This window comes from Belonocnema kinseyi, chromosome 10 (assembly GCF_010883055.1).
Source record: "Belonocnema kinseyi isolate 2016_QV_RU_SX_M_011 chromosome 10, B_treatae_v1, whole genome shotgun sequence".
Taxonomy (NCBI): domain Eukaryota; kingdom Metazoa; phylum Arthropoda; class Insecta; order Hymenoptera; family Cynipidae; genus Belonocnema; species Belonocnema kinseyi.
The window spans coordinates 170,973-184,153 of record NC_046666.1 but is presented as its reverse complement, the minus strand read 5'-3'; the positions used below and the strand labels follow the sequence as shown (position 1 = coordinate 184,153).

The 13,181-nt window shown below is 29.1% G+C and overlaps 1 protein-coding gene across 2 annotated transcripts; it reads right to left on the bottom strand.

Moving 5' to 3' along the window:
• Positions 1 to 3,076: 3,076 nt before the first annotated feature.
• On the bottom strand, positions 3,077 to 9,729 carry LOC117182243 (transcription initiation factor TFIID subunit 11). 2 transcript variants are annotated; one of them, XM_033375348.1, is made up of 6 exons: positions 9,391 to 9,538; positions 6,655 to 6,828; positions 5,868 to 6,142; positions 5,674 to 5,761; positions 3,631 to 3,727; positions 3,077 to 3,543 (listed from the first exon to the last, which is right to left on the bottom strand). In XM_033375348.1, the coding sequence occupies exons 2-6, from the start codon at positions 6,826 to 6,828 to the stop codon at positions 3,410 to 3,412; spliced, it is 768 nt and encodes a 255-aa protein (XP_033231239.1). In that variant the 5' UTR covers positions 9,391 to 9,538; the 3' UTR covers positions 3,077 to 3,409. The 2 variants fall into 2 exon arrangements, with proteins under 2 accessions (XP_033231239.1, XP_033231237.1); XM_033375346.1 differs by lacking the exon at positions 9,391 to 9,538 and adding an exon at positions 9,574 to 9,729 and having other exon boundaries at positions 3,078 to 3,543.
• Positions 9,730 to 13,181: the final 3,452 nt, after the last annotated feature.

Here is a 13,181-nt window from a genome sequence, read left to right as displayed (position 1 = left end):
CGACTTTCCTTCATTTTCCCTATATAATCTAATAAAGACGAATGCCAAGAATTATTGTATATATGTAGCTTAATATTTAAAAAAAGAAACGTTAAAAAAATGTTAATTTGTTTTTCTTAAACCTACAGTAATTCTGCCGTGGAAATTGTAGGTCTTGTGGAAATAAAAAAAGTGTCAGATGCGAAACTTCTCATACAGCCTTAAAATCTGATTTGACGAGAAAAAATTTTTTTTCGCTCGTTTTATATAATATTTAGAAGTATCTCATTTTTTCAACTTTAGAAACAGTATGACGTTTTTTTAATCCAAATTTTAAGCGCTTTCATTTTCAGTAAAATAATTAAATTTTTACCGAAATTGTTGTATTTTAAACCTAAAAATATCAATTTTCTACCAAATGATCAAACTTTAAACAAAATGATTGAATTCCAACCAACAACAGTTAAATTGTCAACGAAATAACTAAATGTTTAAGAAGATAATTCCATTTTTAACAAAAAAAGGTGCATTTTAAATCCAAAATGACGAATTTTTTGTCCTAATAAAAGAATATTTAACAATATCATTGAATTTTCAACAAAAAAGGATGAGTTTTTAACAAAATACTTGAGTTTTCAACAAAATAGTTGGGTTTTTAACAGAATACTGGAATTTTCTACTTCAAAAATAAATTTTAAATCTTCAAGTAAAAACATAATTTCATTATAAAAAAATTAACATTATAGTTTCATTTTCAAACCGAAACTAATTCACAACTGACCAAATTACTCCGTAATCAAGAAAATAAATTTTTAATAGAATGGGCCAACTTTTAACCATAAAGAACAATTAAAAAAAAAATAGTTGAACTTTCCACTGCACATATTAAGTCTCTGCCAAAAAATGTATTTTCAACGAAATCATTCAATTTTCAAACAGAGATAAATAAAAGAATTTTGAACAAAATAGTTACATTTCAACAACAGAGATGAACCTTTAAAGAGTAAAATAAATTTTGAACAAAGAGGTGCAACTGTTACCCAAGTAGTTGATTTTGAAATTTAAAACAAAATCATCCAAAAATAAAATAGTTGCATTTTTAATTTAATAAAAGGTCAAATTTCTATCAAAATAAATACATTTCAAAAAAATATAGACAAGTTTTTTAAACCAAAAAAGTGAATTTTGTATGAAGAAATATTTTCCCATCAATAGAGAAAAATTCTTTAAATAAATTGTTAAATTTTCAAGCCAAAAATATGAACCCTTTACAAAACAATTTAATTTTCAACCAGAAAGTGTGAATTTTAACCAAAAAGTTGATTTTCATCCAAATAGTTGAATTTTCTACGAAAATAATAAAGCTTATAAATGAAAAATAAACATATACAACAAAAAAGTTTAATTTACAGCCTAAAACACTAATTCTTTATAAAATAGTTAAATTTTAACCCAGAAAATATGGATTTTAAACAACAAAAAAAAACGATCAATTCTCTACCAAAAATGGAATAGTTAAAATTTCAGTTGAAAAATTAATTTTCCACCAAAAGATTGACCAGAAAGAATTATTAGATTTCAGAAATTCAAATGAAATTATTTGAATTGAAAAAAAATTGGGAATAAATGAGAAACTGACATATTTTCTATTGTAGCTTCGTAATTTTCACCGTGATAAGATGAACAATCTATTATTAAAAAGGTGTGTTTTTCTACTTTCAAATAAAATAAAAAATTGTAAATTAAATGAAAACTACCAAAAAACGGTTCTGCCACCTTTTTCGTTCAGCAGAATATTTTTTTTCTATTTTTTCATTGAGGGAATACAAATTCCAGGACCATCCCGGTAAAAAGGCTTGAATTAAAAAGTACTGAAAAATTTTGTTCATCCAGTGGTAAAGTGATAAATATTGAATATTTCTGAATCCCCCTTTTGTCCAAATGTTTTGAATCTCTACAGCAGTTGAAGTTATCTCTTAAGTTGAGTTCCTTTCTGTACTTACGGTCGAAAATATTTTTCTGAATGCTACAAAGCAATCAAGAATTAAAAAAAATTGTAATCCCTTTTAATTTAGCAAATTTAGCCACCTTTATTTACTGTTTCTAGAATAATAATGAGGTAAAAAGCTTTTTAAAAAAGCATCGGTCGTTTTACAATGTCATGATTACTTTCCACGCGGAAGTTTATGATAAAAAATAATTTTAAAAATTTTTGATCATTATTTAATATTTCTGTAATTGATAATATTTGAACAAAGTGAACATTTTACGATAAAGAGATGAATTCCTGTATATCCTATCCTACTAGACTTTGCAAATTTCATGCTTTTGTAACGAGAATTGTGTTTTAAGTTTAATTGAAGTTACGTTTGGCAGCTCCGATCGGCTTTAAAAGGGATTGAAATTTGATTACGTTCGGCGCCTAATGAAGATTAAAAAACGAAGGACAGAAACTGCATTCTTAGGGATTCAAAATTTTTAATATCTTTTAATGCAACCCAGTGGGCACAAATTTGGAAACGTCTTTACGACATCCTATGCCAGTGTCGTTACGGTGTCTTTACGATATTGTAAATACATCGTCAGATCATACGACGTTTTTGCGATATCGTAAAGACACCTTAACGACATGGACATAGGATATCGCAAAGTTGTCACAATGATGTCGAAAAGACGTCGCCAATTTTTGTGCCCACTGGGAAGGCTTCATACCGAGATAAGCAAAATTCAGGGGATTTTCCAGGTAAAAAAGAATACAAGGACTTTTTTAGGTTTTCAAGGATTTCCAGGACGCTAGATATTCTGAGAGATGTATTCTTGAATTCAATCTTACTATATTTTGCAAATTTTATGCTTTTGGAGCGTGTTCTAATGCGTTTGTAACGAAAATTGTGTTTTTAATTTATTTGAGGTTACGTTTGGCAGTTGCGATCGGCTTTGAAAAGAATTGGAATATTAGGCATATTCTGAGAGATTTCAAAGCCTTTTTACCGTGTCAATTTGACTCTGTACGTGGTTCAAGATTTTCTTGTTTTGCATTGCATTTATTAGGGAACTGGAAATAACAGTGTATAAAATGGTTAGAAAACAAAATTTGTATTTTTTCAAAAACATGTCACACAAAATGTTGTGTTTTTATGTGGGAACATTATAAAAAGTAGGGTTATTTACACACTTCTTATGTATCTACATTAATAATATATGGGCGATAAATTAAATTAATTTCCACAACCCCAAGTATACTCTAAGGTCCAAGCTCTAATTTCAATTATAATTCATACCAGTCACGTGATACATGGACGCCCTTGCAATAAGGGCTTCCTTTCGCACTCACATGGGCATTACAACTAGAATAGATTTGGCCTGAATGTATGAGAATACGCTAGAAATACTGTGAATAGAAAAAAAGAGGAGTAAGTGACTAGTATTATTATAATCTAAAAAAGGACTTATGCGCTCTTCCATTTGGAATCTGGCCTAGCAGCCTCAGTCTTCGAACAGCTTCTCTCAAATGCTTGGGCTGCAATGGTCCCGTTTCCTCATGTGTTTCCATCACATCTAAAGCTTTTGGCACAGAATTTAACAAAGTTATAATCATTCTTGTTAGGTATAAAGCTGAAAAAAAAAGAAAAACCAATAGTAATAATTTACCTTCTTCAACAATCTCCCCAACAAAGACCTTTGCTATACCCGACATTGCAATCACCACGTTCTGAGATACCGAACATCCTGTTATCGTTTGCATAATCTAAAAGAAATGCAAAGATGCACATTATTTTTGATTAGAGCCTTTCCTAATAAATAGAGTGCTCAAGATTTAGATGCTATTGGCCAATTATCGCAAAAAAAGTATTGGGCTTTCGTTTTTTTAAATACTTTTTGACTCGACGTAAGGTAAATGTCCGAATTTGGGCGAATGTAAGGATTTGTTTGGCATGTTTTGCTTGTAAAAGTATTTTAAATCTTATGAATCGATCAAAGTTCCTATTACCGCACAGTTTGAACATTTTTCATCAATACTTTGTCTGTTTATCGCTATAAGCAAACAATTTTTACTGAATAATAAAGCATATTTCATGCTGTACCGATCAACCTTTTTGGGCGAATGAATAATTTATTATATATTATTATAATTTAATTTGTCATTAGGAATTTCAAAATTTTAACGTAAAAAATTCTCAGCATAATAAATCACATAATCAAAAAAAAAGAATATTTGTATCCTTTGGGTTATTAAATTGGTTACCTCATTGTTGTAATCGTTTCCCGCACATTTTTATCAATTATTCAATACAATTGCATACAAAAACAGGCGGCATAACAGGAGAAAGCTTTCAGAATTGAAATAGTGTGCTTGTTATCTTAACCCTCAAACTACAAGGTGGGGTGTTTAGACACCCCAAGGCCCTATTTTCGCGCATGAGCTAGGCCTAGAGCGTCTCAGGGGGGTAGGGATCTCAATAGCCTCCTCTTCAGTTGTCATCTGCACGTGGGAATGGATGAGGGTCATTAAGTCATGCTGCAGACGTTTTGAGAAGCGATAATATGAATTTTTACTCTGCCATTTGGAATATGTGATACATATCTTTTTCATGTTTTTAAGTATCTTTGTATGCTGTTTTTTATGCCGATGTTTATGTAACTACATTTCTTTGGTCAATATATTATTTACGTTACTGCAAAAAGTTACTTAATCATTTACTATCCTTTATGAAATATAGTGTGCGTTAGGGAGTGTGTAAATAGCCTTTGTGTTTCCTATAACTGAACAAAAATCTAAAAAATTGAATTTTCTCGTTATAATTTAGCAGAAAATGATTGAAAAAGTCCTTTGAATAATTGTATAATTTTTTGAAATACCTTAGAAACAATATTGTACCATAAATCGTTTGTAATGTGTTTCAGAGCGACTGGGTTGTGGAGACACCCCACCTTGTGGTGTGAGGGTTCAAAAAACTCCTAATTTTCATGTAACCCTGTTGTTTGCAAAGACCAGCAAACAAATTCCTCCAACCGTTTTTTTCCCGTCCATATCAAGGCGGAAGGGAATATCCGAATTGTCAATTAGCTTTCAGTTATATTGAAGAACACATTCAAAAAACTTATAATTCTTACTTTTCAATCAAACATTCACGCCAAACAAAATTTGGAGCACTGTGGAAACGAAAAACTACGCAGTCTGTTAACTGACGAACTAACAAGCCGAGAGTAATGTTATGCTCGATCGGCCACAGACGGCGACACGCGTGACTATATAACGTTCAAAGAACATAATTACGTAATAAAATGACTATATCAAAAATATCTTTAATCCATTCTAGAATGTGAATAAACTATTACTAGTGTCATTGTTAAGAAGAGAGATTGAAAAGAAGACTATGGTTGTTAAACTACCATGCAATTTATTGTCAATTACATACTAAGTACAGTCGCGGTGCTCGGCGCGCGTCTTATCTCCCAGTAGAGGCTCACAAAAGAGGTTCTCTCCTATCCGCAACTCATACTCATATACGTGTACGCATATGCGCATTACACACCTACCGGATTACAATATAGATGTATCACTTATACTCAACAGTCATAAACTTTAAGATTGCCACGGATTTAATTACAGTATGTGAGCATTCGCACAAACTGGGTCACTAGTCCAAAATGGGACATTTACCTTATTTTTGTCAGTTTGAAATAACTTACTCGTTTGATGGCAGCCTTGGGGAAGGCAGCCCGTCTATACATTTCATATCTATCAAGCTGATCCTCCGTAAAGTTGGATACCAAAACCCTTAAATTATACAATGGATAATAGATATATGTACATAATATACAGTTAATATTAATACATATTAGTAAATATTTGTCTATATGGCATATTATAAATATTGACGTACTGCATTTTCTCTCTTTCTTCTTCCTCAAGCTCCCTTTTACTTTTTTCCTTGCTCTCTCGGCGCTCATTAATATTACTTGGAGTAACATTGGGAATCATAATGTCATTTTCGAATATGTCTTCTGACATTCGCTGCTCGTGATCATCTTTGAACTCAATCTCACTTTTAATGTATCCGCCGCTCGGAACAACCGATGTCACTGACGACTTCTCAATTGCATTGCTTTCTTCATTATCTGACTGTGACTGAGAACTCGTAGCATAGTCATTCTCCATCTTCGAATCAAAGATCAAACATTTTATATACTTATGCCTAGATTATATAAACATTATATTGTAAAATTTGAGAAATTTTAATGAGATTAGAATCAAATTTAAAATCCTATTTAACGTACAATAATCAAGTTAGTGTGCTGAATTCATAATAATAAAATCAAGAATCCAATGACTAAATTTGGACAGCCGCCACAAAATATTCCCATTGCAATTTGAACAAAGAAAACCATTTTTTCCTAAAAAAGAAACGAAAAAAAAACTGTTTTTTTTTTGGACATAAATAAAAAAAAACGTTGTAAAAAATAATCTCTCAGGTTTCGTTTTTTCATTGTAATTTGATAATAATAAAAATAAGAAAGACGAAAGCAATAAAAAAAGAGAAGATAGAAGGAAGGGTTGGTTGGGTGGCCTTCTCAATTTTCTTTGCACTTTTTTACTTTTTATCAATAAAAAAAAAAGGAATTGTTTTTCTTTTTTAGGAATAATCGAGTACATATTTCTTTCTCGTTTACCATGTAATCTTCCTTCACCCTGACTGGCGGTACCAATTCTCTCTCTGTACTACCCTCATCCACATCTTTTTTTTCTATACTGTCCATTAAAACTGGTATTCCATCATCTCTCAAATCACTTTCAAGAGACTCGTCATTGCCCGAATCATCTTCCTTTCCAAATAGATTGTCCATCTGTCAATAAAAAACAATACAAATCATAGAGTGTCATTTTTCGGTTGGCAAACATTTTTCACGTTCAATTTAAATTAAAAAATCGAAAATTAAAGGTAACTATTTTTCCACTTGAATTCATAAAAATTCAACTCGATATTAAAGCACCCAAGATAGAACTCTTGAATTTTAAACTTTTAAAAGTAAAGTTTAACACTTTTTTAACTGAAAAATTTTCTATTCGAATGCTAAATAACTTACATCTATAAAATGAAAAGTACGAACGCCTTTTAATTGAGCATTTTTTGATGAAATGCAGATAAACTGCAAAATTCAGAATTTTCAACTTTGATATATTGAGTTAAAAGATTTAGATTCAGCTCGAAACATATAAATCTATATTATCATTTGCAATGCTCTAAAATGAATAATGTATAAAAAAAACACAATTTTTTTCCTAGTATTTTACCCAATTCTAAGTAAAACATTAAAACTTGAACGATTCAATTTTTTAAGCTAAACAATTTTTAAATTAAAAGTTGAATTATTTAAATTTTAAATACTTTAGATATCCTTGAAAAGCTTCAAAATTTAATTTCAGTCTTGAAAAATCTAAATGTTGTTTCACATTTTTCGAAACTTCAAATTATTATCAAAAGTTTTTCATTACTTCTAAATATCTTTTCAAATGATTTGGATTTCAAATAATTTTTCAAAATAAAAAATCATTTTAAATTTTCATAGTAATCTAATGCAATTTTTAACAAAACAGTTGATTTTTTAAACAAATAGTTTAATTTTCAGTCTACAAAGACAAATAATCTCAAACAAAAAGACAGATGTAGAATTTTAAACTCAAAAAGATCAATTTTAAACCAAAAATGGAAACATTAATTTTTCAGTCAAGAATTGTCAAAATTTTTACTTAATTAAAAATTATTATAAATTTTTCATAACTTATAAATATTTTTTTAAATTATTTAAATTTCTAATAATTTTTCAAAACAAAAAAATCATTTTGAATTTTCCTAGGAACCTTAAAAATATGTTTTCAGGCTTTTCAAGTTTTTCATAATTCGTAAGAAGCTTCTAAAATTGTTTTTCAGAATCTACATTTTTTTTTAATAGGCCAGGGCTTCCAACAGAATTTCGATACGAATAGCCGGATTTTGTCGAAACACACACTTCTTTTAAAATATCGGAAATGATTAAAATTTTTAGTCTTTTTAAAACTTCTAAATATCTCTAAAAATTACTCGAATTTTTCTACAAATAATAATTTCACTTATAAATTAATAATTTTTTTAATAGAACAATTAAAATTATAACTTTCAAAGTTTAAAATCTCCTTAAAATTGTAACGATTCAAGACTTTCTATTACAAATGAGTCAGTTTTAAATTATTTACACTTTTTTTGACAGCTAAGCCTTTAAATTGAACCAGTTTAATTTTTAACCTTAAACTCTAGACATTTTTAAATTTTGAACGGATTCAGAATCGTCTTAACAAATCAATAATTGTTCACTTTTTGATACTTCACTTTCAGTTTAATTTTTTAAATAATTAATTCCTACATATTTCCAGTTGATTAAATAAAAATATTTTTTATCAAAAATCTTCTTTTTCAAACGCTTTTAATTTTCTATTTCAAGCGCTTTTAATTTTCAATTACAAATTCGTTTAATTTTTAAGTCTTCCAAGACTGCAAATTTAAACAATAGAAATCGATTATTTTTATAAAAGAATCCATAAATACTTGAATTCGATTTTTTTTCAATAATTAGGACCTATTCCTGTTTTGAATAAAACCTGTACTCTGCAAATATTATTTAACTAAACAAATGTTGTATTCTACCTTTAATATTAATTAAAACTGCAGATATATAAAATAGAAAATATTTATTATTAAGGTACTATTTACATTTTTTGATAAATGTGCTGATTTCGAATATTTGTTGGAAAAGTATATACTGCTTAATTTTTTAAATAGCAATAACAGGACATTTTAAAATGTAAAATTGCAATTATTTTGTATCAAATTTTTTTTTTAATCTCCTGAAGTAAAAAACTGTAGCCGCTTCTATTTTATAATAGTGAATTTATTCACTCAAATGCTTTAGTTTGTTTGCATGGAATGAATGTTTATTTATCAATTTAAAAAATCTACACAATTTAGTTTTCTTAACTTTTGGAGGTTACGGAACGTCAATAGCTGTGACCACTGTCTGTGCCAATTCAAAACAATTGGGTGCAGTGTTAGTCAATGAAAAATGTATAATAAAATACGATTGACTGACAATTAAAACCCACGAGAGTGCTGCGAATTAATTTTTACCAATATGAAGGAAGCAAAGTCGTGAAGCTATCGAGTTTAGACAGATATAATAAAGTCAATGAGGCATTGAATGTGTACATAGAAAAAAAAAGAAAAATGTTGAATTGAAATCTTTTCAGCTAGTTGATAAAAAAATCATTGGTTTTCGAGACTGATTGTAATACACTGATTATCATATGAATATTCTTAAATTAAATAATGCAAATAACGATATTGTAAGTTACAAATGTGAAATAAACAAACACACAATATAACCACGTAGTGTAGTTGGGCTGCGTCCCGCAGACTTTTTGTTTCATTAGTTAATGCACCGTGGAATGTAATAATGATTGTAAAAATATTTTATATATCACCGGCAACACGACATCCGTCTGATTATTATTTACTATCACTTAATTAACTTGAATAGAAGGAAAACAGTAAACAATACTTTTATATCCTCCTGCTGCTGCGCACTCAGTTCTTGTTGACAGTTATCCATATTCATGGGTACAGTACGGCCCGGAATGCACTCACTACTGTATTTTATAAATTAAAAGGGTTCTATCAAAAATATCTCTGGTACTGCACTACTAATGGCATTTTCACACGACTGCAGATCAGAGACCCTGTTGGCAAAATCATTGCTATTCGGAATGATTAAAGTGCGATACGCCACCTGGTGACAAAAATTCGAACTAGAAAGAAGAGGCACGATTTTAAAGATGCATTGTAATTTGTGCCTAAAAGTGTTTTAATTTTTTTTTTGAGTTTAAAGTATTTATTGGATAATATAAATAAGTCTTTATTGGAAACAAAGTGTTTTAGATAGAATTTACATATTATACAGTGAAAACCCACATTTTTTGACAGAAATATTTTTCTAAAAAAAAAAAAACAATTATTATTCTCTTTATTGCGATTTTCAAAAGATTAAAAACTTAAATAAACATATTTTGAAGCGAAAATGAACTCAAAGTAAATTTTTGTTATTTTATACATGAAATATTTACTATTTAAAAATCTTATCTAAAAGTTAGGTCAGAATTCGTATTTAAATTCCAGTTGTCTATTATTGGAATTCTTGGCATAATATGAATAACATTTGTCGCCGCATACATTAATTAAAGTTCTTTCAAGCTCACGATGCATTGAAACTCACACGAAATAATGAAATAATTGTATTTTTTAAAACCTATTTCACAAAAATGTGTTTTTTTTTTCACTGTATGCGATGGAAATTCTATCTAAGACTATTAGGTATTTTCACTTGAACCATCAGCTAACTTCACTGTGTTAAAAGCTGAGGGGAAAACAATGGATCAAATGCATAGAACAAAATTTTATTTCTGTAATTTCTTTGTAATTAATAGTAATTATTATCATTGTATTAATTCACTGAAAAGTAATTAAAAAAAATATAAACTATTTTTCAAATACACTTACATGGAGAAAATTAGCTTTTGCGAAGATATTAGCAAAATAGGGTAAAATGAAGTGAATCAAGTTGATTAAAGTGAAAATACCTCATTGTTTTATACTTTACAAAACAATCGTAAAAACACTTTTATGCCAAAATTAAAATACATGTTTAAAATTGTACCTACTAGTGTTGCTTCGTTACCTGAAATTACGGATAATGGTAGAAATTTCCGGTAAAGTAGAGGAAATTCTCCGGTAACGAATGGTAACGATATTATTTTAAATTTCAAGACTAAATTTGAATTGCTTATTGTTTTTGCGTTTATTTGATATAATATTCTTCAATATTCGCCACATTAAATAATTTGTGGGAAAACTTTCACGTTTAAAAGTGTTCCTTAACCTCTACGGTGGGATTTGGTTTTGCTTAAAAATGTATGCGCACATTATTTTTTGCAAAAATATTGTTCATTTTAATTGTTCACACTTTACAGATTGAGTAGACAGCAATTACGTATCTATTTGTTACATAAAAAAGTCCATGAAAAACATTTCTTGAACATAATGTTTCGAAGGGTATCTAACCTAATATGCTGAAACGTTGTAGGCATATTGCAGTTTCACACCATCATGAAGAATACAAGTATTATTACTGTGCTTATTATTAATAAGAAGTGGCACATTATATGTTTTCAAATATTTGGGAAAGAGAACAGCAGATACGTAATTTTCTGTAATAATAGATAGGGGTAAGATAAGAGGCTGGTTTCATGAAAACATTCTAAGTAGGTATATTATATAAATCAAAATTCGATTATATTGTTTGTAAACAAAACGTTTTATTTAATTTTTTTATTAAAGTAATAACAGTAAAAGGCGCGTAAGGATATGGAAGACAATAAACGAATACACCAATTTTCGCGTTAAATAAAAGAGTAATTTCCGAATTCAGCCTGTTTAAATACCATTCAAATTCAGTCTATTTTAATCCTATATTATTTTTATAGAAACATTTCCTTTGTCTTTGAAAGCACATGTTACTTATTTAGAAATCAACCATTTGCATTAATACGTTTATTCTCAATGAAACTGATCAACAACTACGACGTATTTTGAAATTCACATTCATTCACATTTTAACATACAGATGGCGTCGCAATGTGAGCGGTAACGAAAGAAGCGACAGAAATGTTACCGGTAATGACGGTGATTTTCCTGCTGAAATTACGGAGAATATTATCGCGACCCAATATGTCAATATGTTATATATTTTTTGACTTGAAAAAATATTATCAATTATTATCAGCGAGTTCACGGGGACATTCTTTTATCACTTTTCACAGTTTTCCTATTCCGAAGCCAAATAGACATGTCAATAAACAATTACAAAATTGGGAACACAAACCGCATTTTTATTTAAAATTTAAAATTCCCGACAAGTGGAATGCAACTTTACCGACAGTACACATGTTTGGTTGTACGATCAAGTCAATTTTTAGGTCTCATAGGTTTCGCCAGTTTTGTTCGCCCCGTACCAACACTTAAAAAAATCGTTCCAAGTTAACGAAAAAATGCAAGTTTCTATTAATTAAATAAATTCTATAATTCTCATAAATTCTCAGAGCATTCATTTTTCGGTTATATTCTCATTCTCGTTACCGTTTTCAAAGTGATATAACAGGCTAAGAACTCTGAGGAAGGATTGGGATCTGAAGAACACGAATACGCCACCTGCTGACAGAATCGAAAAGTCCTGACCGTAGATAAATTTTGATGGGAAGTATAGGTGAATATACGAAAATAATTTTTCTAAAGGTTTTACAGTGTTTTTTTATAGTGAAATCGAGAAAAACTAAAAAGTGATAAATAAAAAGTTACAAATAAAATAAATCAAACTTTATCAATGGAGTTTTCGCCACGAAAATCGAGGAGCAAAGTGTTTGGTTGCTGTTCTACTGCTCGAAAGCATGAAACTGTTTGGTTTTTCTTAAATGTAAATAAACTCCTATTTAAAAAAAAATTATGAAAAATCTTATTGTACATTTACAGCATTTACTGATAGTATGACTAAAAATAAAACAGACTAAAGTTATAATCATCATCACGTGTTTATCGTTTTTATTTGTCAATAATTTTTCAGCAATCTGAGTGAGAATAATCAAAACAGGTTCTAAATGAAAATATTATTTTAGGTGCAAATATATCAACATAACCTTAAATCTGAAAAAATACTGCTGAATTGCCATTACAAGCTGATATCAATTAAATTTTTCATGGAAATGTCGATAGTAATTATTACATTTTAAATGTTTATAGTGGGAAAAAATTTATTATTTAGACATCAAGAGTTTTTAAATTCGAATTTTGCAAACAAAAAATACAATAATAGAAAGTGAAGTTGCATTTTCCATCTCTTTTCCGCAAAATAGAAGTTTCTTCTCCTTCTGTGAAGTTTCTACATGCCGGTATGGATTTCGTGAAATCACAAATTTGAGCTATTGTTACTTTCATTTTTAAGGGCATGTGACACAGCTGAATACCTATATTACCGACCACAGTTTTTCAGTTCACTGAATATTTTTTTTGAACCTAAGAACTTTTTTTGTAAATAAAATATCGAGCTGAAACTTTGGGAAA